Source organism: Lindgomyces ingoldianus (assembly GCF_010093535.1).
Source record: "Lindgomyces ingoldianus strain ATCC 200398 unplaced genomic scaffold BDR25scaffold_1, whole genome shotgun sequence".
Classification (NCBI taxonomy): domain Eukaryota; kingdom Fungi; phylum Ascomycota; class Dothideomycetes; order Pleosporales; family Lindgomycetaceae; genus Lindgomyces; species Lindgomyces ingoldianus.
Genome location: NW_022985162.1, coordinates 3000216 through 3028148, shown reverse-complemented (window position 1 = coordinate 3028148; position 27933 = coordinate 3000216). Strand labels below are relative to the sequence as shown.

At 49.6% G+C, this 27933-nt stretch overlaps 10 protein-coding genes across 10 annotated transcripts; 4 read left to right on the top strand and 6 right to left on the bottom strand.

The window, feature by feature from the left end:
• Positions 1 to 1005: 1005 nt before the first annotated feature.
• Positions 1006 to 2961, bottom strand: BDR25DRAFT_365519 (uncharacterized protein; the record flags this gene model as incomplete). Its single annotated transcript, XM_033696896.1, has 2 exons — positions 1006 to 2114; positions 2241 to 2961. 2 exons carry the CDS (start codon positions 2959 to 2961, stop codon positions 1420 to 1422), a joined length of 1416 nt encoding a protein of 471 aa, XP_033555179.1. The 3' UTR covers positions 1006 to 1419.
• Positions 2945 to 6554, top strand: BDR25DRAFT_251103 (DDHD-domain-containing protein). Its single transcript, XM_033686106.1, has 3 exons — positions 2945 to 3455; positions 3522 to 6236; positions 6314 to 6554. The coding sequence occupies exons 1-3, from the start codon at positions 3207 to 3209 to the stop codon at positions 6461 to 6463; spliced, it is 3114 nt and encodes a 1037-aa protein (XP_033555178.1). The 5' UTR covers positions 2945 to 3206; the 3' UTR covers positions 6464 to 6554.
• A 1584-nt stretch (positions 6555 to 8138) lies between these two features.
• On the bottom strand, positions 8139 to 8816 carry BDR25DRAFT_309108 (uncharacterized protein; the record flags this gene model as incomplete). Its single annotated transcript, XM_033691054.1, has 1 exon — positions 8139 to 8816. One exon carries the CDS (start codon positions 8814 to 8816, stop codon positions 8139 to 8141), a length of 678 nt encoding a protein of 225 aa, XP_033555177.1.
• Positions 8817 to 9505: 689 nt separating this feature from the next.
• Positions 9506 to 11546, bottom strand: BDR25DRAFT_348589 (uncharacterized protein; the record flags this gene model as incomplete). The annotated part of the gene is made up of 4 exons (XM_033694442.1): positions 9506 to 9519; positions 9578 to 9609; positions 9666 to 11025; positions 11054 to 11546. The coding sequence occupies 4 exons, from the start codon at positions 11544 to 11546 to the stop codon at positions 9506 to 9508; spliced, it is 1899 nt and encodes a 632-aa protein (XP_033555176.1).
• Positions 11547 to 13536: 1990 nt separating this feature from the next.
• BDR25DRAFT_276256 (uncharacterized protein) lies at positions 13537 to 14960 on the top strand (the record flags this gene model as incomplete). The annotated part of the gene is made up of 6 exons (XM_033687542.1): positions 13537 to 13729; positions 13783 to 13839; positions 13890 to 13969; positions 14025 to 14401; positions 14453 to 14517; positions 14620 to 14960. The coding sequence occupies 6 exons, from the start codon at positions 13537 to 13539 to the stop codon at positions 14958 to 14960; spliced, it is 1113 nt and encodes a 370-aa protein (XP_033555175.1).
• Positions 14961 to 15514: 554 nt separating this feature from the next.
• BDR25DRAFT_299946 (uncharacterized protein) lies at positions 15515 to 16451 on the top strand. Its single transcript, XM_033689265.1, has one exon. It carries the CDS (start codon positions 15811 to 15813, stop codon positions 16129 to 16131), a length of 321 nt encoding a protein of 106 aa, XP_033555174.1. The 5' UTR covers positions 15515 to 15810; the 3' UTR covers positions 16132 to 16451.
• Positions 16452 to 16539: 88 nt separating this feature from the next.
• BDR25DRAFT_348587 (uncharacterized protein) lies at positions 16540 to 19276 on the bottom strand (the record flags this gene model as incomplete). The annotated part of the gene is made up of 20 exons (XM_033694441.1): positions 16540 to 16621; positions 16657 to 16776; positions 16838 to 16875; positions 16929 to 16967; positions 17001 to 17078; positions 17165 to 17210; positions 17247 to 17314; positions 17355 to 17485; positions 17525 to 17585; positions 17724 to 17840; positions 17895 to 17990; positions 18019 to 18080; positions 18122 to 18145; positions 18213 to 18348; positions 18381 to 18402; positions 18436 to 18623; positions 18669 to 18771; positions 18828 to 19107; positions 19151 to 19205; positions 19238 to 19276. 20 exons carry the CDS (start codon positions 19274 to 19276, stop codon positions 16540 to 16542), a joined length of 1785 nt encoding a protein of 594 aa, XP_033555173.1.
• A 2114-nt stretch (positions 19277 to 21390) lies between these two features.
• On the bottom strand, positions 21391 to 22149 carry BDR25DRAFT_251098 (uncharacterized protein). The gene is made up of 2 exons (XM_033686105.1): positions 21891 to 22149; positions 21391 to 21839 (listed from the first exon to the last, which is right to left on the bottom strand). The coding sequence occupies exons 1-2, from the start codon at positions 22039 to 22041 to the stop codon at positions 21691 to 21693; spliced, it is 300 nt and encodes a 99-aa protein (XP_033555172.1). The 5' UTR covers positions 22042 to 22149; the 3' UTR covers positions 21391 to 21690.
• A 1959-nt stretch (positions 22150 to 24108) lies between these two features.
• On the bottom strand, positions 24109 to 26114 carry BDR25DRAFT_276252 (histidine permease). The gene is made up of 2 exons (XM_033687541.1): positions 25734 to 26114; positions 24109 to 25680 (listed from the first exon to the last, which is right to left on the bottom strand). Exons 1-2 carry the CDS (start codon positions 25909 to 25911, stop codon positions 24209 to 24211), a joined length of 1650 nt encoding a protein of 549 aa, XP_033555171.1. The 5' UTR covers positions 25912 to 26114; the 3' UTR covers positions 24109 to 24208.
• Positions 26115 to 26979: 865 nt separating this feature from the next.
• Positions 26980 to 27468, top strand: BDR25DRAFT_10129 (uncharacterized protein). The gene is made up of 2 exons (XM_033683445.1): positions 26980 to 27268; positions 27419 to 27468. The coding sequence occupies exon 1, from the start codon at positions 27072 to 27074 to the stop codon at positions 27243 to 27245; it is 174 nt and encodes a 57-aa protein (XP_033555170.1). The 5' UTR covers positions 26980 to 27071; the 3' UTR covers positions 27246 to 27268; positions 27419 to 27468.
• Positions 27469 to 27933: the final 465 nt, after the last annotated feature.

Sequence of the window (27933 nt, the reverse complement as noted above, 5' to 3'; positions counted from 1 at the left end):
GACGCTTCAGTCTCAATCGTTTGCAGGGTACAGGGAGGTCTTCCGTAAATACTCATGACATACCACCCGATCCTCCCGCGTGTTTTTCCGAGACCTGGAGTGCGAAGATATGAGGTGATGTGATCGTGGGCGATAGCAGGATCATAGAATGCATCTGCATCTGCATTTGCATCTGCAGAGCACCGTTTCCGTTGTCTAGCGCTGTGAATACCGCGAGAGGGAAACATTGAAAAGGGTTCCGGAATTTCTCCAAAGTCCAGCTGATCCGACTTGCTCCAATTCCACCCCAATTTCTCCCCTCTCAGTGAATCAAACCACGGCTACGCCTATCCCCACCAGCACCCATCCCCGGTACCTACACCGGCCCGCTCCGCCCGCGGATCGACTTCAGTTTCCACCACTACAGCTCCATAAACGACCCAAACGGCCTTTTACTCCACTTCTTCGACTTTCACCACCTATAATACCAATATAGCCCCCTGATCCCTTATCACAGGAAACCAACTCTAGAGCCACGCCACCTTTCCCGACCTCTACCACTAGACGGAGCAAGCAATCGCGCTCCCCTCTTCTTTCTCCCTCCGAAGGCATCTTCTCCACAGCGCGGACTGTACGAAGAATAATCACGCCGGTCAGGATTTCTACGGTATCACTGGGTCTCGCTAGCAGGTTGGGATTAATTGGACGAGTAACTGGCAATACGCAAAATGTGGTGTTCACCGTGTCTGAGGAATACCGGGGCGTTATGCCGTTGCTGCTAGAATACCATGTGAAAGAGCTTGAGGTTGTTGGGTATGCGCTGATATCGTATCCAACAACATCTCGGCCGTGATTGACACAGAATTGGCGTACAATTCATGGCTCGGAGATGGGGTAATATTTTTCGACTACGCAGCCATTAAATCCTAAGTGATATATTTTGAAGCAAATATCACGAACTGCACAGGCGCCTCTTCCCTCCAAGAAACCCTGAACTTCACGTTCAGCTTCTCTGGAGCTGGCTCATCCATCTTCGGAGGCATATTCCTGTCCTCAGGCGATATTTGGCTCGATCGTGGGTGAAACCCAACGTTCCAAAATCCCTTCGTCACAGGAAAAACTCAGCGCAACAAGCCTTTACATCGGGTAGGGCGTGTGGCAGCGTTGAGTCGGTGACAGAAGCATCGCGAAATATTCTGAACGGCGGCGAGCTAAGCGCAACTTCTAGGTTTTCTCTGTCCCGGTCTCTGGACTGGATGAGGGCTGCTGTGAGGGTGATTAACGAGACGGAGATGGAGAGCGGGGGATTTAGAAGCTGATGGATGCGTGGGAGATGCAGATGGGAGGTGCGGGGAAGTTTTACCGAGGGGTAACGTGCTTTCATTAAGGATGTAGGAAGGGCATGAAAGGGAAGTCGGAGATAATCTGTACTTGACGTGATTAGATATTTCCACCAGCAGGATCTGGAGAGCGCTTTTTCGGCAGACATTGTTTCAACACACTGTGACCGAGTTGTATTCCACGCCTCCCACCCATCAGCTTAGCGATCCTTTTCTTAGCATCCCAATGCTCAAAGCCCTCGAAGTCCCAGAACAGCTGGATTGATGCTGGGGTATGCTCCGCAACCCATTCTGCCGTTCTTGTCGCAGTCTCATGCAAGCGTGAGTTCATAATGACAGGAGGGTGGGGAAAGGATACTAGAACCGACTCGAGGTGCGGAAATAACTCCAACAGACGAGGGAGAGAAATCTCGGTCTCGTGTAAGCCCCACTGCCTAGGCAGTGGTTGAGTTGCATTATATGCAATCTGGATTTCTAAGTTTTTGAAATAGTTTCGCATATCCAGGGACATGCGGGTGGCTGTTTGGTAGGCACGGCTGAGAGGAAGGACGCTCACGGGTTGGAGGTTGGGACCGCGGACGAGCTTGAGGAAGAGGATGCGATTCTCGTACGAGTGTTTTGTGGCTTCGGCATGGATTTGGCGGGAGACGGAGAGCAAGTTCAGGTTGGGTTTCGGGGGCTTGTAGGAGGTAGTAGGGTCGTCATAGATGGACACGTAGGGTGCTCGAGGGAGGCAGTACGAGTAAATGTGGATACGGAGCTCGGCCGGCAGTTGCAGGAATGGGAATCGTTTGACTGGCGGGATGTTTAGGAAGGAGACAGGGGAGAGAGGGGTAGGCGGGGAGGGGTAGGCGGGGAGGGAGAGGGGGGGAGGGGGAGGGGGAGAGGGGGATGAGGGAAATCAGGGCGGAATATGTATACCATTGGCATAGAGGACATCAAAGCTGGCCTGCAGGCGCGTCCCTAGTAGGGCGTCAATCTGGGGAAGGACCGCAAAGGCTTCAGAGCTGGTGCACTCGCGGCCCTTGTAAACTTGGAGGTTGAATTTGGTTTCGTTGACCCATTCGCGTCCTTGGCGGACATTGCGGTATGCGTGCTCCCAGGCGGCGGCGATGCCATCTGGACGACGCAGGCGCACTTGATGCCCCATGATGAGGTCGTGCAGCTGCTTGGCGGGCTCAGTGTCGTGCACAAAGTCCTCCAAGTACTGGCGGATCTCCAAGGAGCTCGGGCGCAGGATGGAATCGTAGCGAAGGAGGTGTTCCTGGGCCGAGGAGGAGGCGTGCAGGAACTTATCGAGAGCCAGCAACTTGGCGAGCAGCTCGGCGGCATTGTAGACAGTGAAGCGGTCGGGAAGCCTGGTAGAGTAGTCGCGGGGGATGGACGAGGATCGACTGCGCGTGAGGAGCTCCATTGCGCGTGGGGAGATGTTGCCCCAGCGAGAGGCACCTGTGTGAAGTGCCTGTGAGGGCGGGGGGGGGAGGGGTGAGGCTACCCCACTGCAGCGGGCGGCCAGTGGGCGGCCTGTTGGCGGCTTGTTGGCGGCCTGTGGCGTTGTCGTGGCGCACTTCCTCTGACGTCCAGGCGCGACATGGTCAAGCAAGGTTTCACAGCTCAGCGGCCTCGTCCAACATCCTGGCATTGTCCCCCCAATTTCGCTCTCCTACTCTCCCTTTCGTGTTGTCCACCCTCAGTCACTCCTTATCCAGCCGCAACTTATACAACGATCCCCAATTCATCACGACGGCCCGCCCCGTCCCGCTCTTCCTGCCCCTCCTCTCCTTCCGCCAACAGCTGCGAGCTCCCCTGCTTGCCTCCCAGTCAGCCCCGCAGCGCGTCCAGCGAGTCATCTGGGACTGGCCTACAAACCAGCACGCTGGTGGCCACATGTCCACCCCAGAGAGCAAGCCCGGGTTCCTCTCCGCAGGACTCAACGCTCTCTCTCCCTGGGGCTCCCGGAGTGCCACCCCCAAACCCCCCCATACGGACGACGATGAGAAAGACAAGACGGCTCCCGCGGCCATCGGCGCACAGAGGGGAGGGGACCATACCATCAACCGCAGGCATAGATTGAGTCTGCGTAAATACCCCAATGACTGTCCCCCCCTCGTCGTGCGGTGGTTTCATGCAGTCGATGTGCGTCTTTGCCATTTGTCCTACCCCCGCCTCATACTGTTCGTGGCTAACTGCCTACTATCTTAGATCCCAAAACGAAAACCGTTCCCTTCTTCCAACGCCACCCCATCCCCTGACAAGCCTGTCCCCAAACCGAAGAAATTCATCCCCTTCTCTCCCGGAGACTCCCGCGCCATAGAAAACGCCTTCCAGAAACTCGCCGACGAAGCAGACACCTCAGAATCCAGGCGAGATCTCTTGAGTCCACTCTCGCCTGCAGCCCAGAACCTAGCACCGAGCCCTGAGACAAGTACCAAAGTGTCGGTCAATGAAGACTATTTGTTCGATGTTGAGATTGAGACCCGCGAGCTTGCCCCCGCATACTGGCCTGGCCCTGTCTACGAAGTCAAGAGAGGCACATGGTTTACCGCCGAAGGAGAGCCTGTGGATGAAAATCTGGCTACACAGCTGGAGGAGGGCTACCTGAAAGTTAAGCCTTGGCGGTTTACGAAGCTGGCCGAGAAACGCTCTGCTTCGCAGCCACGGACGCGACCTGTTTCGCTGAATGTCAAGGCCGGTGACGACTATAGAAAGCTTCTTAACCAGCGTGACTCGACTTCCAATCCCGTCACCCCGAAGTCTTCGTTCGATGATCTCCGAGAGAAAGCAAACTCCGATCGCGTGGATGAAAACATCACAACTGAGAAGCCCACGGCGTCCTCCACCCCAGAAGATAGCCCAAGGACCTATCGCCTGTTTGGCGCTCATATGAACTCGGTCGTGACGTATCAAGACGAAATGGCGGCCTGGTTACTGACTGACGATTTCCTCACCCGCATGGGTAGTACTTTGTATTCAAGATTCGCCGGTGGTGGACACTTCGCTGGTATGAAATATATCCGAGGATTTGTAGATCCTGCTAGGAAAAGAGACCCTAAGCCCAAGGATGACAAAATGGAGAGGGAAGAGAAAGACAAGAAGGATAAGAAGGCTGCAGGACGACCCGTCACTCCATCATTGGCTTACGGGGAAGATCCAGGGAAGCAACCACAGACACCTTCATCAGAGCCTACATCCGAGGACGAGCGTGCGGATTCACCTTCGGAAGCGAGGCGCAAGACCCTTGAACGACACATGTCCTCCCTCATGACATCCTCCCAGCCAGAAGACTCGGAGAAGCAAGAGGAGGAAATTCGGAAACGGGACGAGAAGGAGATGCGCGAGGACTACAAAGATCAAAGCAAGGATGAGCAAGGCCGAGAAATCGAGCATCTACTTCTAGTAACGCATGGCATCGGACAGCGCCTGGGCATGCGCCTCGAGAGCGTCAATTTCGTTCATGACGTCAACACGATGCGCAAGTCGCTCAAGGCTATCTACGCGAATTCTCCTGATCTGCAAGCTCTTAATTCCGAGGTTGAGAAGGAAACAAAGAACAGTCGCATTCAGGTCCTCCCCATTTGCTGGCGACATCTCCTGGATTTCCCCAAGCAGAGCTTAAAGCATAACCGCAAGGAACATGACCTTGGCGACATAGATTTCGAGGATCACGAATATCCCAACCTGGACGATATCACGGTAGAAGGTGTGCCGGCAGTGCGCAATCTCATAACCGACCTTGCACTGGACATCCTTCTCTACCAAAGCCCAGCGTACAAAGGCCACATTTCTCGCATAGTTTTGCAGGAATGCAATCGCATATACCGCCTTTTCAAAGAACGAAACCCTTCCTTCAAAGGCAAAGTCACCTTGGTTGGCCACTCGCTCGGTTCCGCCATCATGTTCGACATTCTATGTCAACAGAAAGACAAAAACTCCCGACCATCCCAATCCAGCAAACATCGACGCGCCACCGAAGAAAGTCTCAAACTCGACTTCCCCGTCGAGGACTTCTACGCCTTAGGCTCCCCCATTGGCCTCTTCCAAATGCTCAAAGGACGAACAATCGCTGCAAGACCCTCATCTTCTTCCTTCGTCCTGCCCGAAACCCCCGCTAGCCCCCTCGAAGATCCATTCTCCCCCGACCCCCACTCCCAAATCCCTAATGAGAGAGCCTTCGACATCACTGTCTCCTCTCCCGCCGTGAAACAAATCTTCAACATCTTCCATCCCACAGATCCCATCTCCTACCGCCTAGAACCTCTCATCTCCCCCGCCATGTCGGCCCTAAAACCGCAACCGCTACCCTACACTAAGAAGGGGATTTTCGGCGCACCAGCTGCCCAGGGTCTTACAGGCATCGGCGCGAGAGTGGGACAGGGGATGACGGAGTTTTGGACGAGCGTGAGTTCGGGCATTGCGAGTGGGATTTTGAATCGGAGTTTGGGCATTACGGGGGTGGATGCAGGGAGGATGAGGGAAGATCTCACAGGCCAGAAGAGTTCGAGGCCGTTGTCGGTGGGGGCGGGGACGAATGTGGCGGCCGGTGTGATTCCAGGGCCAGGGGCGGGAATGGGGATTGGGGGGGAGGATGGGGGACCGGCAAGAGGAGGCTTTAATGAGGAGAGGAAACGGAGGTTGGGGGAGGAAGTGATTGCGACGGGGGAGGTGGGGGAACACCCACCTACGCTTATCGATGCTGAGATTGAGACGTTGTTTGCGGGGTTTCAGAAACGGCGGAAGAGTAGGGAAAATGTTGGCGACGGCGGCGGCGGTAGTAAGGGGGGTGAGGAAGAGAGAGACATGGAAAGGGATCTTGAGTGGCAAGACCTTGAGGAACGGAGTCGCAAGTTGAGAAAGGAAGAGGCGAAAGTTCGGGCGTTGAACGCGAATGGCAGGGTCGATTATAGTATTCAGGAAGGGGTACGATCACCCACCCCTCCCTCTCCAAAACAAAATCTACTCTAATCCAGATCTTAAGCTAACGGCGTACATTCAAGGCCTTCGATATTTCCCTCCTAGCGAGCATCGCGAGCCATCTTTCCTACTGGGCAGATGAGGACGTCGCCCATTTTATGATTAGCCAGCTTTTGGCTCGACATCGGGTTTTCAAGTCAAGTAACGGTAAGGATGATGCTGAGGGAATATAGACAATAGAAAGGTAGACGGACAGGACCGGTGGCATTTTGGATCGTACTGGGTTCGGTTGGGGGCGGGTTGCACAGCACAGCGTTGGTGTCTAGGGGGATGCCTTTGCTTTGGTTGGGTGGGCGGGTATGTATGTAAATGATAATCAAATTTTAAGCCTGCAGAAGTCCTGTCAAGCATGCCTGTAACCGTACTCCTCCAGCCTTGCTCTGGCGTTGCATTACATCACTATCTATGCCTATGGCAGAGCCAACTCGGGGGTTTGGAACTGCAAATATTTCAGGCTCACGGTGCAGAACTGGAGGGTAGAGGAAACAAAGGATAGCTGGGATTGGGTCTGGCGCTGGAGATTTGTGGGTAGATTCTTCTGAAAACAGTTTGAGTTTTAGGTGGGAGACAAAAGGGGAAGATTAATGTAATATATTACTAACGTCTTACAGACGAGGGCAAGTTCTCGTAGTAAGTTATTATCTTTGTCACTAATTGTCTTTGTTTGACCTAAAGGCGTTTCTAAAAATATATATATATGCGGCGCCGTGCTAGAGAAGGCCAAGGGAAGTACCAGAAAATATGTATTTTTTTTTAGCAAATAGCTGTGTGACGGAGTCCTAGATAAAACAGCCCCTCATTAAAAAACAGGAGTCTGAATATTTTGCGCTAATTGTATTGCTACTCCGTCCTAACTCTATGGGGGATTCTGAACACGTTTTCTCGCACGGGTACACTGAACCTTGGACGCTGCTCGATTCACAATACTAATCAATCAGTTAATCCTAGGTCTTATTGCTGATAGAAGAGATAACTGCAGCTTCCTACCTCAAGCTAACTCAACTCCTGTCTCTGTTCCTCATGTACGAATCCTAATTTCGTGTTCTTATTAACGACACGAAGCGCGCCAAGCGTTCTAATTTGTCCAATCTTGTTTATTTCTGCACTCATTGGTTCCCATCGGTTAACAAATGCGGGAATCTTTGCGCAAGAGCAGATAGACATGCTACAAGCTACCATCCTCTACAACAGCATCCACCCTCACTAAAAGAGTACACGTATGCCAAGGCGAGAAGTAAGGAGATTTAGAACCCCAGGCAAGTTAATTCGTCCGTTCACCTTAGCTATTTAAACACCAATACACTTGTCCCCTGCGGCTAAGACGGGTAAGAGCGGAGGAAACCTATTCGGTGATCTCATCGGCACCGCTCTCGCGTGTTTTCTAAGACTAGGGCTGATCTTCGAGTGGTGGAATGGAGGCTTACGGAAGGCGAGGAATTCGCTGAATGATCTGCCTGCGTTATTTCCGCTTCTTAGAATACTGACTCAGGTGAACGATATGGAGATGTATGGATCAGAGGGAGGTATGGTTGAGTTGGAAGGCACACTGAACGGAAGGTTCCCATGAGGCCATGGGTAATTAAAGTGATACTGGGGAAGGCCATCGCTAGAAAGCGGGGTGGGAAGCGATATACGGTGTCAGAACAGGGGATGGGGGTTGGGTTGCATGCGCGTCGAAAGTCGAGGAAAGATAGGAGAATTGGCTTCATTCGTGGAGGGGACTTGAGAGGTTGAAGTGGATTCCTTTCAACTCAAGTGTATCTTGAAAGCAACCGTTGAGGATTTGTAAAATCCTTTCCGCAATGAGTTATTATTCTAGACGTTACTATGGTTCGTTGACGCCTGTCTTCAGCCTGGGTTCTTTTTCGAAGCTCCAATCTCCTTATTTTCAATGTGGGGCTCTTCCATTGGCGTCCCATCCAACTCCGCAACAACTCCCCTCCCACTCTCTCCAATCTCCACCACCTGCTCTTCTCTCGTCGACAACTCATGCGGTCTTTCCTCTGAATGCAACTCACTAACCGGCCTTTCTCTTGCGGCACCAAGCACCGGCAACTCTGCCCTCTCCTTCTCACCATCCAATTCCACCATAGGTTTCTCACCATCCAATTCCACCATAAGTTTCTCACCATCCAATTCCACCACAGGTTTCTCCCCATCCAACTCCATAACAGCAACACCCTCATTCTTCACCCCCACTCCTATACTTTTCTCCTTCCCCAACCCTCTAAGCTCTGGCCCACCACCACTACCATCCCCCTCTTCTACGCCCTTCTTCCCCTGCTCAACCTTCCTCAAAATCTCGACATCCGGCGAATCCCCCACCACCCCCACCACCCCCACCTCACCCATCCTATTCCTTTTCTTGCCCCACCTCCTACGCCGCCTCCGGACCAGTATCCAGGCGAAGAGCGCACCGAAGATGACAAGGAGTGCGATTCCAATTGCTATGCCGACGGTTGCGCCTAGGGAGAGGCCAGATTTGTGAGATTTGTTAGGCGGAGGGGTAGTGGAGGGTTTTGCCATTTGGAGAGATTTGTTACTGACACGGAGGGAAAGGAGAAGACGGCAAGAGAGGTTGTAGGAGGGTAGGAGGATTTAGGGATGGAATAGGGTTGAGGGCGACGAGAAGAGAAAGCAGAAGATCCAAGGGATAGCGTCGAAAAGCCAGCAGATGGAACCGTTATCGTACAAAGGGGGTGCAGAGCTGCGCTGCGTAAAGCCGGCCTACGGATATCGAACGTCCACGATGTCCAGGGAAAGGAACTCCGGATCGAGTTCACAACACCGTTTGCAAAAAACTCGTACAGGGCCTGCTAGAGAGATTAAAGATTTGCTCCGAATTCTTGATGCGGGATTCCGATCATGAATGGATGTGGTGTTGGAAATATGAATCGATAAATGCAGTTCGATGGGAGTCGAGACGGCGAAGTCGATGTGAAGTTCATTCTTTCTCCACCCGTGCCACATCCAACGCTTATACATTGCGGCACCCCTGCGCTGCATTCCGTATCCTCGGAACGGATGAATGCACGATGTGAGATTGCTATATCAGGCGCGGGGCTGATTGGTCATATGAAGCTTGGCAAGTCGTTGGGGTTGCTGCGATTAGATTGGCTAGAGGTCGAGGATTGTAGGTTGTTTCGCGAGAGGAGGAGGGGAGAAGAGTGACAAGTGGGAGTTAAAACTGCAAGAGATACTACTAATCGTCGGGGTTAGAATTGGAATCCTGGAAGAGAATGTATTGAAGTGTTAAATATATACAGATAATTGCATGGTTTGGTTACCATGAGCTGGTGCGTCATTCTCCACCCTCCAGCTATCAAGCCTTGAAATCACATCTCCATTTCTCAGCCTTCCCCTCCAACAGGCAACTCCATCCCATCTCTAGTCTTCCTCTTCCGCCTCGTAACCTTCAGCCCCTCCAACTCCTTAAACAAATCCTGTCCCTGCGTCCACGCCAAATCCGCCCTCTTCTGAGCCTGCACCAACGCGCCATTCTTATCCTCGACTCTACACTGCGTCCAGAAGTCCAACGCCGGCCAGAGCGTCGGCTCCGCATCGAACTTGATTAATTCGCAAATACTCCCAATTACCAATGCGATGATGCAAATCGTCAACGCGAGACCGGAAAGCACAACGTATGCGAATAATGTCGCGCGCCCGACTTGCACTCGATACCGAGTCTCTGCAAGCGCAATAAGGGATGTTTTATCTTGTCCCTCGAAAGCGCCTTCGTGGAAATTCGGCCTTGCGTTGGTGGTAGTGGTAGTGGTAGTGGTGTTGGCGTTGGGGGCAAAGGGAAGAACAGTTTGCGCGAGGATCCCGTTTTGGCAGTAGAATAGTGACATGGCGATGATGGATTGAAGAGCGTTGACACCCTTGACCCGCGCCGAGGGAGTGTTTTCCATGACCTTGCTGATGCGGTACATATGCCCGGCGATAAGGCGACCGAAGAAATGGGACGGCGGTCCAAGGATGGGATTCCAGTCGGCGGCGACTTGGGAAGGAATTGTGGTATTCAGGATGACTGTCATTGCTCTGAGTAAGTCGGAGGCATCGATATATGTGGGTATGGGCTCTGATTCAGCTTTGTGATCTAGGATTGAGCCAATACGGCGGTCGTAAGAAACCGTGGCGTTCAGAAATGAGGGTCGCAGAGAGGTCGTGTATCCTGCATCAGACTCCCAGCTCCGGTCTTGCACACATTTTCCGATTACGACCAAGTCCGCAGGGCAAGCTATTAGAGCCGCTTGTACCCATCCATCATCTGCGTTTCGGGTGCATATATTGTAGTAAGCGGGGCCAGAGTGTATTTTGTTGCATTCTAGATTTTCATCAGAGACCTGGATATTGTCATGGTATTCTAGTTCGTAGATTTGCTGATTCTTCGACAGAACGACCTCGGAATCTTGATCTTTGGTGAGGTGGAGATTGGCATCGACCATCTGGTATTCTTGGGTCATCAAAACTCGACGGGTGCAGCTGTGGTTGCTGAATACGGCTATCCCTCTGCTACAATCGTCTGAGTGAGGAGACTGGTCGATTGAGTGAAGAGGATTGCTCAAAAAGGTGACATAATTGATGTTGAAAAGTAGATCTTCCATGACCCCGAGTTGCGAGGCGACGCTCGCGTTGAAGGGCTGCATACCAAACGCGTATTCCTGCATCGTGCTCGCTATTGGAATGTATGCCGGGTATGTATTCACGTTACCTAGAAGCCGTGAGTGAGTTACTAAAGCAACACGTGTGGGGAAACGTACTCATGATCAAAACTGCTATCACTGGGATTGACACCTCCGCAACGAGTCGTATCAAGCTCATCACTCGTGGCTTCATTGGCCATTGATTAGCGGGTAGACCTCTCCCAAATACCAAACAAATAAGGCCGAGTTGAGACGTGCTGGACTGCAGTGCGAGAAACTGGGGAAATCGAATGCCATCCGGTCTTGAAATTAGGAGCCACTGGACCACCTCGAATGTCGAGTAGATGGTTGCTCCGAGGAAAACACTCGTTATCTCGGATAACACTCGAAGAACTAGAATGGTGTTTGACCGGGAAGAGTGAACAAATTTAACACTCGTGAACTTGCTCTTCTCTGTCGCATACGAAACTGTCATCGAAAAGAATGACAAGGCCAGTATTGCCGATATCCAAGCCAAATTGGTCTGCCTGGCAAGCCCTAGGATTCTGCCATCTTTGTACGGTACCCAATTCGGAAGCCAGGAAGGCCGCTGGCGTTTATGTCGAGGCATTCCCGCAGCCCGCCATATATGAGGACAACGAAAGCGAAGAATGCGACAAGAAGCAGAACATGGCGGGAGACTTGCATTTGGTTTTCTGGGGTACAGAGCTGAAAGTTGAAGTGAAAGGAGGATCTACCAAATACGAGACGTTAAAAATAGAGAAGCATAAATTTGGGTTCTGGGGATAGACTAGGCTAAGAAGGGCATGGCGGCGTCTGAATTCGGAAGGTGTTGGGGGTTGAAACTAAACTTGAGACCAAAGTGAAGTTTGAATGAGCAACATTAAATCTCGAAATAAAATTGAGATTAGGCAGAAGGAATTGTGAATAGGAAGCACAGGATGAGAGTTGTTCTGCTGTATTTGCGAGTGTGGTGATGAATACCGCAATGCTTTGCTAGTAGGATACAAATTAACGGCGTCCCTCGATGAAGCATTCATTTTATGGTGAAGTTCGAATCTCAAGGCAGTAACTCCAAGTCCCATCTCGGTTTAGCGAGCTAGGTATTGTATTGATTTCGTTATTGCAAGCTGGTCTGAAAGTGTTCTGGAAGACAGAGATGACGCTTCTGACTGTGTTATTCCAAAAGAATGTATAGGACATTCACATTTGAATCCAAGGCCGAACAACAGACACGAATAAGAAATGAAAGTCGGTCAATTAGATACAAACTTCTGAGGTTATCATCATTTGGCGCCCAGTCTCATCGAAAGATCTCTCGAAAGTCTAATCCTGGGAAGAAACATTAGCGACGCTCGAGATGGCCCTCACGATACGAAAGCTAAGGCATGGTAGAGGGACCGAGGTGTGCGGGGTTCTTACTTGATCGTAATTTGACCAATGGCGAGGTTTACTACAATGCCGCCAGCCCGTTCGAAATAAACCTTCGGGTTAAGGGTAATGAAAGCGGTTTGCAGTCAGCAATTTGCTTCAAATTTGGGTTGTTTGACGGAATGAGTCTCTCCATATTCAGTATCCAGGTTGCTTTTGGTAATAGAGATGACTACTTTCTGCTGTCAGAGAGAGACAGAGCGAACTGAGCTTTCCAGTGAGCCACACGTGACGGGACTCGATCCGGGCCTTCCCGAGGGAGCAGCTCCCCCACAGCTTGATTCCCACTTGCCCAACGCATTCCGGGATCCTAAAGCTTGATGTCACGGCTTATCATATTATATTGCGATATCAATTGAGGATAAGTATCTTCCCTGCGCTCGGCGTTCTGGCTGACATGTCCAAAATCTGGCAGCCAGTACGACTTGCAGTTCCTTGATCCCATGCAGCAGCTTGGGGAGCAACATGGTTCAAGGGTTATGTTGCAGAGAAGATTTTCATGCATACCGCGCTCCGCGAATGTGGGAATTGGAAACACATGTCACTCATGGAGGTGGACTAGGTGTCGATCTGCCCAGAGTCCAGGTCCTTGGGATTGGGTCGCATCATCGGCCATGCAACCTCAGCAGGGCATCGATATTTGCAAACCGAGTTTCGAATGTCGCACCAGATAATATCCATTGACCGATTCGCAAGCTTTATCCGATGGGCTCGCCCACCCGAAGAGTCGTGGCGTCAGATGCATGAAAAAAGGCTGTATTTTAGCTCACACATAGGACAATACCTTCTCCACATGCAGCTTTAAAGCCTGCAATATTATTCCTCGCAGCTGTCAATTGGTGGTGGTGGCACTTGGCAATCATGTTGATCCTTGGAAGCGTCCCGGATTTGGTCAAGCTAGGCTAATCTGGACGCCTCAAACGCGGCTTGAGAAAATCGATGTTTTTTTTGATATCTCAGACCACTGAGACACAGTCAGCGGTATCACCTCTGACCCCCGGTTTCACGCCTTGTTCGAACAACCCTCGGTGTCGAAATGTTCCTGACTCCTCTCTAACCCACACAACTGCCAATGCAACACTTGGGCATACAATCTGATTATACAATATCTTGGGGCATAATCAGATATTTCCGTAACGTTACAATAGAGAATGCGAATCTTATCTCATATGGCCGACTCTACTACCGTCATCAGGAAGCGATATACAGTGGATACCAGTCAGTTCGATTTCGACGACCACTCTTCCAATTCCAGAAGTGTCCGGACTACGAATATCACCCTCATCGTTCTAGTCGGGATTTTCGTTAGTTTACGTCTTTTCGTGAGGATATGCATGGTTCGAAAGGTGTTTGTGGATGACAGTGAGTCCCAGCTGCAACTTCCAGAGTCGCTGTATTTACGGGCCGATTTATAGTTCTAATATTAGTGGCATCGGTACTCACCGTCGCTCTTGCCGCTGTGTGTATTGCAGGTATTTCTTAGTACTTCTCCCGAGGACGTCGATCGAGCTCACAGTCTTAGCTACTAATCATGGAATGGGAACTCACGTCTGGCTTCTGGATATGCCGACCATGTTGCAAACTATCAAGAGCGCTGTTCAGGTGAGCTTGCTTTTCTTGAAGCGCCCAGAATGGCGTTAACACTTACCTGGACCAGTATCTATTTATATGTCAAGTTCTCTATGCATTCGCAGTCGCCTTTACCAAGATCTCCATCATCGCATCGTATCTTCGTTTCGTCCAAGAGAAAAGGTTCCGGATATCCATGTTGATTACAGCTGTAGTGATCGGTGGCCTTTGGATTACTGGTGTCTTCGTTACAATATTTCAATGTCGTCCGGTTTCAGCGGCTTGGGACTTCACTAATCTAAATGGGAAATGTGTCAACTATGTTGACTACCTCTACGCTAGCTCGGCACTTACCGTCGCAACGGACATTGTTCTGTGCGTTCTCCCATGGCCGTATTTTTGGAAGCTTCAGATGTCGTTGAAGCAACGGATCATTCTCTGCTTACTTTTGGGTGGTGGGGCTGGGTGAGTGGGAACGACCTGACCTGACTGTGAGTCACAGCTGAATGAACACAGCGCCTGCGTAGCCAGTGTCCTGCGAATAACTAAACTCGACATGCTCCGCAATGCAGATTTGACGTGTAAGTGGTTCCGACCTCACCCTTCAGAGGAGCTTTTACCACATTCTTCGCTTCCCTTTCCAGTAGCCGAATGGCGAGCTAATATATGTTATTCCTGCATAGATCAAGCGGTCCCAACTTTGAACTTATCGGTGATAGAGTGCAGTGTTGGCATCATCTGTGTCAGTATCCCCCCGCTCCGACCTCTTGCCGTTCGCCTCTTCCCGCGAGCGCTGCTCAACAACCAGTTACCATCTATCAGGTCGACACCACAGACAGCACGGACATATTCTCTAAGTAAACTCTCGGCGAACACAGATAACAATTCGGGAAGCCAAACGGAACATGACGCTGGACCGACATTCTATCGAGAACACAGCTCAGAAGCTGAACTAGGGCGGTTCAGAAACATGGTCGAAGTGTCGGGAGATTCCCAGAAGGAATACTGGAAGCTGAATAGCTGAATTGAAAGAGTCTGATGATCATCATAATACCTGGAGGCTGGGCTGAACACCACCTCCTCGCCATGGACGTCTTCTCCATCAAGACCATGCGACAGACACGTTATGAACCGTCCAGCGTCTACAATTAATCTCACGATTGAGGATATATATGGGGAAAGGTGGAGTGTACGGTGCGCATCTGTTTCACCTTTAATTGTCTTTTTGCAAGACTCAGCGTTGGCGGTCCATGCTTCCCGACAGTTTCGGCCCAGGGAAAAGCTCCGACTTGCCCGAAACAATGCGAACGGTGCGACGTGCAGGGGATATTGTCCAAAAAGTACTGGCAAATACGAGTACTAAGCAGAGGGTGCTCTGATGTGGTCCACCGTGCTGACGGAGGAAGGGTTGTGCATTTACCAAGCTCCATGCTAGCGGCAAGTACAGTGCTTGTTCAGCTAAAGGAGGCGTCCGCCAAGGTTCCTCGAGATGATGCCAAGCATGCGCCAAGCCTCACAGCCATTTCATAGCCACTTTCGCAAAGGAATTTGGTTGGGTGCACTCCAGACGTCATGAGGAAGGGCCACCGTCATGGCCGTTTTGATGCCTGGCTGTGCTGGCGATCATGGGAAGGTCTGGCTTGGCTCTAAATTTCGGGAAGAGTTGGACTGCGAGGCGAAGGCTATGGAGCCACTGCGTCCGTATCCTATCGCTATATTAACCTGCTAGAGTCCCCAGTGTCGCCCTTCCTAAAACCATCCTATCGATCCGTCCATCAGGCCCTCAAGTCCACAAATACAAACTCTACATCACACGCAGGCGACCCTACGTCACACACCCACATAATTCTAGATCTACACTGTCAACACTCACAATGAAGTTCGCGGCCATCACCCTGCTCCTCGCAACCCTCACTCTCGCCACTCCCAACGCTGCACCAGCAACTCCCCAAACCAACGCCGAACTCGAAGCAGCACTCTCACCGCGTGAAGCCGACTCCTCCGTGCCCGAAATTGACGCGCGTGCAGCAGGTATCCAACTTTCGGCCCGCGATCCTAAGAAGGGCAAACCCAAGACTGGAGGCGGGAACGATAACTCGACTGATAGCGCTGCGGGTATGATGAGCCCGTCGCTGGCGCTGGAGCTGGGTGCACTGGGTTTGGGGATTATGGAGGTGGTGAGACTTTGGGGTTAGATTTTGGGGTTAGATCGGTTGGATAAGTGCATCGTGTTTCAGGGAGGGAGGAAGACGAGATTGGAGCTTGGAATTGATATACCCTTTGGGTGGGTCATGAGTTGGATACATTTACAGAAACTGGGTTTCAGCGAACATATTTGAATTGAATGGGAGTCACTGGGCGGGCTTTTTGCTCAAAGCGCCTCACATATTGGCGTCATAATGTCTTCATGTCTCTCTAGCTTCATTTCTCTGCTTAGTTGGTTCTGCTCATATCTTCAGCAGAGATCATTATCACCGCCACTTGGAATACATCAATTAAGAACAGTTGCTATTAATCTAGCTCAGCTTCTCACTATTCAATTCTTCTCTTACTACTACAATTCCCCATAATAGAGTCTACCTTACGTGAGAAATTCCAGCTCTTCAGCTCCATTTAATCACCTTCCTCAATTCAAGAAAATGCTCCACTCCGGTTCTCCACTCTTTCAACTGCTGACACAGTTCACTATCTCATTTACGATCGTCACAATTCTCGATGACGCTCCTGTCCACATTTTCCTTAGCCGGCACGCTAAAATCTTACCTTGGCTGCCTCGGTTGCATGGAGGGTATAGCATTCGCATGCGCTCCGATTGGCGGATTCGTTCGACCACTGAAAAGCTCGGGAGAATGGGCTTGGCGAGTTTTTTTTTTAAATGGTGGAAAAAGGCTATCGGGGGACCGCTTGTTTGTATGTGAGTTTGGAGGTGAGTGAGCGTCCTGACATCCGTCTGTCTTTCCACATAAAATAGGAAGCTTTTTTTGCAGCATACAGCTCGAACAGGAGGCAGGAATGAAGCTCTCATTAGAGTCTACTGTTGTCGGTTTGTGCTGCTGCGCTTAACTTTCGAGAAGTCCTGGACTGTCTGTCTATCTAAATTTCCAAGCTCTGAGTCTATTCCTCTCTGTTTGATTCTCCGAAGCTATGCAGTTTCATTTTGAGCATCAGTTTCCCTGGTTCTAGTCTCTTCTCCTCTTCTTAGGCCCTAGCACATTCTCCTGTCGCCACAACGTGAACTGCAGAAGAGAGCAGTGGAGGCATATGGGCAAGGCGTCTTCTCAGGGTGCAAAGCAGTACCTAGCACTGCTACAGCAGTCGAATAATTGAAAGGCCCGCTGCATGGAAGTTAGCACGGCTGATCAGGCTGAGGAGTCGGCTCTTTCCAGTTCTGTCGATTAGAGAGAGACTAGTAGGAGACCGAGTCAGGTGGTCGAAAAGGGACAGGACCTTGTTTCCGATAGTCCATCCCAAATCTTATCAACTCCTTTTTTCGTCCGCCGGGTGCTGTATCCTTTGTCGGTCTTTCAGCCTCTTCCGTACCAACAACTTCTTAGATCCATCACATTCCGAGGCGCTTAAGTACAAGACTGTTTCCTAAACCATCCACCCGCTCCTGGCATGAGATGGGACTAAACTTCCATATCCGCATCTAACGCTGGTTTTCAAACTTCCTAGCTTTCTGTTACTATAGGCAACAATCCTTAGTCTTTTTGCTCATTTCTAGCGCAGCATATAAGCTCTGGTTGGGGACGTCCTCGTAAATGCGCAGCTACTTTCCCCATGACACATTACTCTGCCTCTTCTCTGCTTCAGATTTACTGAGAATTGCAAGTTTGCTAAGCTGCTGTTGTTTTCGGCTAGTCACTGAAAACACCTCACTTTGCTCCTTAGGCAGATATTGCTGCTACTCCTATTCCCGCTGTCCCATGATTCATGATTTCTCTCTTGTTCAGCCAACTTCCTCCAGCTCTTTTTGCACATCATATCCATCGGTCCAGACGCCCTGCTTCCCTCCTCCCCATATTTCTCCCCTCCTTTGAGCATTTGACCTGTTCTAGCTGTCGGGTATCACCTAATTCGACCCTGGCATTGCTGCTGCCACTTCCATTCATGTTGCCGCTCTTAGCTATCTCGCCTTTCTCATCTATTCAACAGATTATCTCCAAGCTTTTCTTTGCGTTGCACTTCCGTCGATACAACCTCCTTTCTCTTTCATTCTCCATCAAGTTCTTAAAATCTTTTTCTACCTCTTCTTTCGTTCGCCAAAATCACGGACCATGTTGAAAGGCGGAATGGTGGTCCGCAGTGAGCGGCTGGTGGGGTGTACCCAGATTCGATATGCAGAGAGCACGAATCCTGGACCTCTTCTTGCTCATTCTGCTTATCCGCCGCTTGCAGGCTTCTAAGTGATGCTGGCGCTCACTAGAGAGAAAGCGCTGCTGACCTGATTATGGATGTGATGACCGCTGTTTCGTCGTTCGCGTCCCATGTAAGCCCACCTAGCGAACGACTGCTCGATAATGTTGAGGTTTGGGTGCAGGCAGTATTTTGGATATAGCTCTTTGAAAAAGAAGATGTAGAACTGGAGGAGAGTTAGAGGGCTATAGAGAAGGGTATGGAAGCGGGTGGAAGCGATTAGATAGAATGCAGGGAAGCAATCAAGAGTTAGGAGGAGGAAGGTGCAAAACTAAATAATCCATTTGCGTTATTTTGATATATCCAATATTAAAACCCAACCATAAACGAGGATGTTCCAAGTATTTTTCTTCTTTGATGAGCCTTTGTTCAAACCAGACGAAACCAAGCACAAGATCAATATCCAATCACTCCAAAAACTGAAGTCCAAGTACAAGATAAACAAGAAAACGAAAAGAAAAGTAAAGTAAAGTACAGAGTGTATAATATGCTGGTTGCTGCCGCGAAATGAAAAATATATGTGCTTATACGATGTAATGAAATGGATGTGTCGCATTGAGTGATTGAGGTGAATTGAATTGAATGAAGTAGAATCAAGTGTTGATGAAATGTGTGTGAAGTGATGCGGAGTGTCGATGTGATCTTGATATAATGTGAAGAGTCAACATCGATGTATTTCTCGATAGCAGCAGCAGCAGCAAGCCAAACAAATATTAGGCAATGAAACCAACACAAAGACAATACAAGTAGACATACTAAGCAGGAGGATGTGGAGTACTACAACCATAGGGCTCTTACTGCGATTATGCTTACAGACAGCAGTGACGGCAATAATGACATCAGATATATCCAGCTCGGCCGTTTAGTAGCCAGCCATCAGCGTACCGAGATTGTAATCCGATCATGTATCCCAAGCAACGACATAATGGATGTTTCAGAACAACCACCCAACAGCCACCTATGAGCTAATGAGATTATGTTGTCAAGAACCTAAAATGCGATGTAATTAATTCCTACACGACTACTTAAGGGTTACTATGAGCTAATGAGACTATGTTATTAATGGCCTAAGATGTAATGACTTGTATGAGTTAGATGTGAAAGTCAAGATGAAATGAGGTTTTGTTAATGATATCAATAGTGACATAGTAACTGCTGATGGTTCGTGGATGGGGGAGCGAAGAGATGGGATGATTTACGTAAGGATTATATCAAGTCGGTAGTTTGTGCCGACATAGTTAACGGATGGCGATAATGTTGATGCTAGATGTATGTGTCGATTCGGTATCGATTCGATTTTAGAATTGAGTGAAGTGTGAAGCAGGGAATACGATACAAGTCGGTACAGGACTGCTTTAAGTCGTCACTAAAATGAGAAAAAAAAGCCAAGCGGCAGAACAAAGTACACAAATAGCTAAAAGCGAAGATTGTTTCGGCACTGGACAAAGTCGCGTCATTGGATGATACGGCTGACACCACTAAGGCCCCAATCAAGCTACCTTGAATGACTACTCCAAGGTGTGTATGGAGGTCCTCACCAGGGAAGAGAATCAAGACAGAACAAGGGCATTGCAGTCAGACACAACCCACGCACAATCAACTGCTCGGCTGACGCCACCTTGAAAGACTACTCCATGCTGTCTCAAATGACAACAGTAGACATGGTCGCCAAACAAGAGAATCAAGGTAGAGCGAGGACTTTGCAGCCAGCACATCCCATTGTAGATCCAGGACTACTTCAAGCGCTGGTGACCAAACACAGGAAGTGACCTTTAGAATACTAGGGTGTATCATCATTGAAAAAAAAAAAAGAAGACACATCCCATTGTGATAGCGGCAATACATGATGTTGGGAGATGAAAGGCATGGTGAGGTCTTTTGATATTAGTAACATGACCTTACGAACGAGGCAGGGTCTTACATTTAGTAAGTGAAAACCAGTACCAAAATGATGACATAGTAGTAGTGAGTGGCCGACGATGACATAGATAGAAGGTGTGATGTAGGTGATAGTGGTCAAGGTGTATGACTCAAAGTCAAGCAACAAAGAAGATGTAATCGAAAAGGTGAAGTGACGTGTATGGCAGACTCTATGCTCGAAGGAATTTGGCTGAATAGAGAGGAAATAGGAAATAGTTAGTAGATAGAGGGTGGGACCTGGCATTTATACCTCAGTAGTGAGATAGCAGTAACCAGAAGCAGCCTCACTACCGCTATAGAAACAAAACGAAAAGGCCGAACGAAAGCCTTGAAAGGCTCTTTAGACTAAAGCGCGATTCTAAGAGGTTTTATGGAGTTTATATTGCCTGATTTAGCTTGGGATAACAACGGATAACTTTCCAGCCTCTCTCAGTTTTGCTGTGTAAAAACTGCAAAATGGGAGGGGAAACAACAATTTGCTCAATTCTGCGCGCAAGGAAGCAACTTCTACAGCATTTCGTGGCGATTATATGACGTGGTTTGGTGGTGTGATGGCCCGATTAAAACATGCTGAGGTGAAACTACGATTTCAATCTGATATTTTCTACGGTGGATTTCGTGTGGCAGCGGTTTCAATGAAATTCTTTTACCTTGACTTGCGGCGCTAGTAGTTTATGCAGTAGCCATTGGTACCCGGGACTTGGTTTGCTGTTACTAAGACTGCGGAAGGAAAGTGTTGAGCATGAAGCATAGTAGATGTCTGCCGGAGAAGAAGTTAAGTGGCTCCGAAATGCAAAACCCACTCTACAGCTATTTAGAATCGAAAGTTAGATGCGAAATAGGCCACAATAGTTTGCTACTCTTATCATGGTTAAGAAAAGAGAATATACAGAAGTTGTTAATTGTCCAAATCGAAGGAATGAGAGAACTATGCCATGCCGCTCCAGGCACAGTTGCAGGTTGGTCCATAATATTAGGATTAACTAAGTTTAGTGTGGGTGGTGCGCGTAATTGGTACTCACTTTGGAGGAGTGGATACTACGAAGCAATATATTCAACGTGACTACTTCTCGAAAATACTACACTTGCGTGTAATTAACAAGATCGATTAAAGGCATGCCAAATATACGAAAATCAGTTAAGATTTCATGGCACAGAGACGGCATGGTTCAAATCTCGTGAGAATTGGAAATAAATATAAAGACTATACTCCATTCCCAAGCACCACAACACTCCATTCACATCAACGAAACAGAAGGAATGACACGAGTATGTTTTTCGGAGAGAGAGATCTAGCCCCCAGCGAAGAGTGCGAATATATGCAACCCCTCAAGCTAAAGTCTGCCATGTACTATACAAGACACTTCGCCACTTCTCGGCGCAGTGTCGATGATGTGCTGTAGTGTAACATGAGACGCCTATGCCTTAGCGGCAGCGGTAGGCTGGGGGTTGACATCGGCGCAGAAGAGCGCCTGGCCGAGGATGGGCAGAACGCAACACTTAGCTTGCTGGCCGATGGCAGAGCAAATGTCGATGAAGCTGTTGATGGAGGTTGGAGTTGTTGGCGCTAGATTAGAAAATTAGCATGGTACCTAGGTAAAGATTAAAGATGACGTACGAGTAGCACAGTTCAAGTCCGCAAGGTTAAGGACGTCAGTTGCACAGCACTGAGCACTGCCAGCTCCCGTGCAGAGAGGTGTCTGGCGTTCTTCGAGAAGAGGAGTGGCCATGGCGGTAGCGGCACAGGCGAGGATGATAGAGAAACGCATGGTGATTTTTGGTGGTTGTTTTAGTTTTGTGTTGGTGGAGTGAGCGAATGGAGTAGTGAGAATAAAGATGAAGTTGGTTGGATTAGAAGTAATTGATGTTGTTGATATCGATTGCTTTGAGATGATGAAGACCAGAAGTCACCGTCCAGGCAGCTCTCTTTATACCTTTCCTAGCATCGAGATGTGTTCCAAGGAGCTTAGGAACTTCCATGCTAACTCCTGTCCTACCAAGTTCTCCAAGCAGCACAGCGTCTCCAGCGTCGTCATCGCGGAATACTTGCCTTGTAAAAGATCATCACCAGCGCCCAGACTATTTCTATTTCACGAAAAGTACCCGAGAACTTGATCGCAGAGATGGATAACGTAACATCTGGAGGGCGACTCCCAGATTCGACCCAGCCTGTTTTGTCTTAGGCTTGATTTAATCACTGTCGATCACGATATTTCAGCTTCAATGCGCCTAGATCGTCATCATGAATGGAGGGAAGAACTAGATTAATCGTTACGAGTGGGAATCCTTGAAAGGGGCACGGTTATAGTTTCCTGGGATGAGCATGAAGAACGCGAGTTTTGAAGATCCATCTCGGAGATATAGCCGCTGTGGGTAATGATGAACTGGTGGAAGGCAACATGTGGAGGAGTGGTGAGAGGCGCCAGGATCAAACGTGGCGGCTACACTGGCAGATGCCGCAGAACACTGGAAGGGAGGCATGCCTGCAGTGAGACATGCGCAATAGGAGGCTCAGTAGGCTAGAACTGGCGCAGTATTCATGAGGCATCACGACGTCTAAACAGAATAGCAATTGATGGAATTGGGAAAACGAGTGACGTCGAGGTCAGAGGCCTGATAGGTCCCAACTCGAGCATGTGCAGCTCATCTCCGAGCGCGTTTGGGCGAGTACCGTGAACGCGCGGGTGTAAGGAATCTGGTCCCAAGTCTTCAGGCATGGAAGCCTTACCGCCCCCAGGATACCTGGTGCGAATCAGATGTAGGTACGATTATGTGGTAAGGTTTGTGATCTGGGGTTGGCCCTGCAGCGGGAGCATCGCTGAGAGGGCGTCTGGAGAACACGGGCACTTTCATTAGTCTTTCCCTTTGAAGCGGCACATTTAGTTAGAATATCTCGTGTGCGGAGCAGCGCCTTGGGTGTGGCAAAGGCCGCTGTTGTTCTTTAGGACAAGTTGAAACGTGCGGATGGATGGCAAAGGCGGGATGTGACAGGTGCTGCCGATCACAGAGCGTTGAAGAAAAGGGAAGCTAGGCATAACTATGGGACGAATAAAGATTGGAAATTACGGCAGAAACTAAACTGACAGGAAATCTGGTATAGACCAGGGTCTAAACTTATTAGTTCGCAAACGGGGATCTTAGTGACGGTTTTCTATAAAAAAAAAGTCTTCCATTCTACCGTTACCAACTCGCTGAGTGTCGTTTCATCGTTGTTGACGGACGCGGTTACGCATTTTGATGAAGCATCGCTGCTATTTTCAAGAAGCTGTGGCAAAGGATGAATGTGCTCTGGGGTGTTGCCATGAGAGGCGCCGCCGCACAGCCTGGGGCGGGAGAAGTGAGTGCCTTGATTTGCGGCGTTCGTGCCCCGTTGTGCCCCGCTCACTGCCCCTTTCTCCTTGGCAAGCCTTCGCTTAGGCTGATCGACGTCACACATTCACCGCATGCCTGTACCTTACAGGGCTGCACCGCTCCCACTTTACATCATAGATCCTGATCAACGGAATAAATTCGTCCAATGAGCTAGGTGCTTTAATCTATTTTGCGGCTTCTCTTTTAGTTTTTGCAGGTTTCTCAGTTTGCAGGGACACGTCCCCCTGCAAGCCGACCTTTGGCTGTTATCACATTGATGGGTACGTACAGGTTGTTCTCCCCCATGGAGTTGGGAACAAGAAGCGGTGATTCAAAAGATATTATGGGAGGATGTGAGATGACACAGAAATGGACATCCATGGAATATGATGCGATGACATCAGAGCTAGGGAAAGGCCGTCGAGATTTGATTGCACGGTGATAGACGAACAAGTTCTTCGCGCGCAGGGAAAGGAGACAGATGCACAATCATAAACCGCGTTAGATGGTATAGAGCGCCAAAATTAGATACATGGGACAAACGCTATGCGACGTGAAACCGACTTTTGAAATGCCCACTCCTATTTAAAAAACGTAATTCATCGCTCGCTTCCATCGGCTCCTAGGACTCTCTTCCCAACTTTCCGAAACATCTTCAAAAAATCTGCCAGTGACCAGGTCGGCTTCATGTGGTTTGATGAACTTGCTCCTAGTAACAAGTTTATGGCCGACATAAAGTAAAGCGAAAAGAATCAAACTGATATAGGCCACAAAGAAGTCCTCCGTAGTCCATGGGATGAAGGCCGTGAATCCTTGGGTCAGAGTAATGATCACACAGAAGAAGAGGCCGTACCATGCGAGGTATGGCTGACCCCACGCTTTGAACGGTAGAGTATCGGGGGAGATGTTTTGAGCGTGGAGTGCTCGTCTGAAGCAGAGATGGCAAATATTGATGCACGACCAAGCGATGAATCCCGCCACGCCAATGATGTTCAGGAACCAATTAAACACCTGGCCACCATGGTCGGACAGATTCATGAAGGCGAGAAGGCCGAAGGCAGCGGTGAAGGCCACTGCAACATAGGGAACGCCCCTCCTCGAGGTTCGCTGGAAGAACTGTGGCGCACAACCTTCCTCGGAAAGACCGACGAGAATACGACTACCAGAATAAACATTGGAGCTCCCTGCTGACAGCACCACCGTCAAAAGAACAGCGTTGATGAGACCGGGTAATACTTTGACTCCAGCAAGCTGTGCAGCAATGACCAGCGGTGATGATCCAGCATTTGTATCGCCGGTCAGGAGGTCCTCGTTATCTGAGGGCACGAGAATACCAATGAAGAAAATGGTGAACACAAACATGAGAAAGATACTCCAGAAAGTCTTCCGGATGGCGGATGGCATCGTCTTGCGGGGGTTCGCGCTCTCCCCAGCGCCAATACCCACCAGCTCGGTGCCCTGGAAAGCAAATCCGGCTTGAATGAGGACGGCCCAAAATCCGACAAACTTCGCCTTCGCTCCTGTAGACTCGAGAAGATACGGTGCAAAAGCTCCAGGGTGTCTCCAGTACTCGAAACCAATGTAGCCCTGTTGACCAGCACCAGCATTAATGCAAATAGAGAAGAAAGTGAATCCGATAAGTGCGAGGACCTTGATACTAGCAAACCAGAACTCGAATTCCCCGAAGAAGTCCACGGGAGCGAAGTTCAACGCAGTAAGCGGAACCCAAAAGATAGTGATGAAGATTCCAATGCTCAAGTCGGAATTCCACCACTGAATGATAAGTCCCGCTGCGGTGAGTTCGAGCGCATAAGTAATGGCCCAAGAAAACCAATAAATCCAACCCATCGAGAAGCCAAGACTAGGATCAGCAAAACGAGCCGCGTATCTGGTGAACGCACCAGCGATGGGAATGTATGTAGCCATTTCGCTGAGGGACAGCATGACGGAGTATACGAGGGTTCCGACGAAGGCATATGCGATGAGGGCACCGGCTGGTCCAGCAGTAGCAATAGAGGTCCCACTGGCAATAAAAATACCAGTACCTACTGTGCCGCCTAACTTAAGTCAGTACGGAAGTACGTATTGGGGGTTTGTTTGAGAGATATACCAATGGCGATAAGTTGCAGGTGGCGACTTCTCAGTTTCCGATGAAGCGCTTGCGTCTGAAGTGGGACTTGTTTCTCAATGTCGCTTCCCGAGTGAGCCACCGGCTTCTCTGTCAGATGGTCTATGGCTTTGGGGATCTCCTCCCTTTGGGCTGTGCCGCGTTCTGGACTGACTTCCATGATGGCAGAATGAGAGGTACACGCAGGTGATGGGATCAATTGCAGAAATTGGAGGCGTTACGGATGGTAGGAACACTAGCCATGGTGAATTGGAGGTTAACTCATCTATTTGAACGATCCGAATGACAAGGCCTCGCGAGGCATTTTGCAGAATTTGTGAGGCTTCGGGGTCAGCGTTCGGAGCTTCCCCACGTCTTTGGTCAGTATCATCAACAGAAATTTTCGCGATGGTTCCACAGTAGCGTGCCATGTTCCCCTATTTGGGTGCGAAGAATTCTGATGGTGTACCGGAACATGGGATGATGCCCAGCGACCAGAACTGGTTTCCCAGTGAGGTGACGGCACAGGGGCGGTTACGAACGGTTGGTCTCGCGACTTGTGGCGCAGAACGTCGACGCGACGCAGCCACGGATATCGGAAAAATGCTACAGCGGCATTGGCGCGTTACAATCTTTGCGCATCGAGGAGGAGACGAGGAAAACTCTGCCGTTTACCCTTGTAGCATCTCGTCCGAGTGGTGGCGGTTACTAATGGTCGAGGATAGGCTCATAATTTGCATCCTCGACGCTTTGTCAGGCCTCGGCATCGGGTCAATTTCTTCTACCACGCATCCAAACATCACGATCACTCTTCACACTCAAATCGGATGTCGCCGATGTTGCACAATACCATTACCAACATATTTCCCAGTCGCTTAAGGCTTAGAAGCTTCATATACCAACACTTCAGTGCTATATGGAGACTTTAGTTCGCCCCGATTAGTCTCATTCACCACAAGCTCAAGACACCCGCCTTGCATGAGAATAACTCCTGCCCAACCACCAGTAGTGTCGTCTGGGCTCGGCAATGCGAATTGAGATTCGAAACCAGCAGCTCGATCAATTCGCTGAGCCCCATGATCGCCTAGCGCTTCGCCTAGCGCTTTATCCCATCTGGTCAAAGAATCGACAATAGCCGCCCCATTCGTTCTGAGCATTTACGAACGCATCCGGTCCTGTTCACGATTTATTTCCAAGTGATGATGCTTCTTGCAAGATTTTCTCTTCATTTCTGAGACCCGTAGGTAGTCTTCCTAGTATGTGTGTTAAACAGTTGAGAATGATAAGACAGGTCCCGAGTGTCGGGCTGCCCGACACTATGAGGTGCCCCTAACTACATAGATGTTTAAGCGGCGCACGTATTGTGTTTACTTTCGTACAAAGGCGATATTGGCCAATTCCATATTTTCCCAAGCTTTCCTTATCAAAATTCTTGGATGTCGTGTTTGCACTGCCACTCATTCTTTCACATTCAAGCGCCTTCGAATACGAACTTACAGAATGGTCTATGCCTAGAAATTTCATAGGACCCCTTCCTAGTGAGCAGCTTAGCCCGTTGAGACGTAATTCTAAGCGTGATTAGCTAAGAACATTAGATGTATGTCATCTGCAGCTCTTTGGAAAATGGTAGGGTGCTTGACTTGGAGCACCTGATAAGCGACAAGCATGCTGATAGTGAGAATCTCTAGGGTAGATGCAGGATTTGAGAACCACCACGTCAGCTTGCTACAAAGCTACCAAAGAAGAATTGCGTCGCGAAGAAGTCGCGATGATTCCATCCACAGACCCCTCAACTCTGCGGGTATCATGTGTTACTCGTCGATTGTGAAAGATGAGGGTTTCGACTTACCAGTAAGCCGAATGCCAGGATCGAAGCCTAGAGGCCAATTCCTAGTTTCTTTTCCCTTATTTATCAAATCCTTTGTGCACTTCAGGGACAATTCCAATATATCGGCCCCCGACTCGCACAAATCTTCTTCATAAACTCCATCCCACTCAAATCCATCATTCCCTGCTCTTCCTCTCCCCTCTTCATCTCTCTTCACCACCGAATTCTCAGGGTAATGCGGTGGCTTCATAGACGTACCATCTAACTCAAAAACACTCCTCATCGAATTCCAGAACCGACCCTTTCGATCCTTTTCCCCACTCCCCTCACCTCCATCCTGCGTCAGATCTAGGTCCAATTCATGCAGACTCCCAT

Coding starts and splice junctions, on each gene's coding strand:
- BDR25DRAFT_251103 (XM_033686106.1), top strand. CDS start 3,207: ATGTCCACCCCAGAGAGCAAGCCCGGGTTCCTCTCCGCAGGACTCAAC. Junction 3,456..3,521: donor GGTGGTTTCATGCAGTCGAT/GTGCGTCTTTGC, acceptor CTACTATCTTAG/ATCCCAAAACGAAAACCGTT. Junction 6,237..6,313: donor ATTATAGTATTCAGGAAGGG/GTACGATCACCC, acceptor CGTACATTCAAG/GCCTTCGATATTTCCCTCCT.
- BDR25DRAFT_299946 (XM_033689265.1), top strand. CDS start 15,811: ATGAAGTTCGCGGCCATCACCCTGCTCCTCGCAACCCTCACTCTCGCC.
- BDR25DRAFT_251098 (XM_033686105.1), bottom strand. CDS start 22,041: ATGCGTTTCTCTATCATCCTCGCCTGTGCCGCTACCGCCATGGCCACT. Junction 21,840..21,890: donor GGACTTGAACTGTGCTACTC/GTACGTCATCTT, acceptor TTTCTAATCTAG/CGCCAACAACTCCAACCTCC.
- BDR25DRAFT_276252 (XM_033687541.1), bottom strand. CDS start 25,911: ATGGAAGTCAGTCCAGAACGCGGCACAGCCCAAAGGGAGGAGATCCCC. Junction 25,681..25,733: donor CCTGCAACTTATCGCCATTG/GTATATCTCTCA, acceptor GACTTAAGTTAG/GCGGCACAGTAGGTACTGGT.
- BDR25DRAFT_10129 (XM_033683445.1), top strand. CDS start 27,072: ATGTTTAAGCGGCGCACGTATTGTGTTTACTTTCGTACAAAGGCGATA.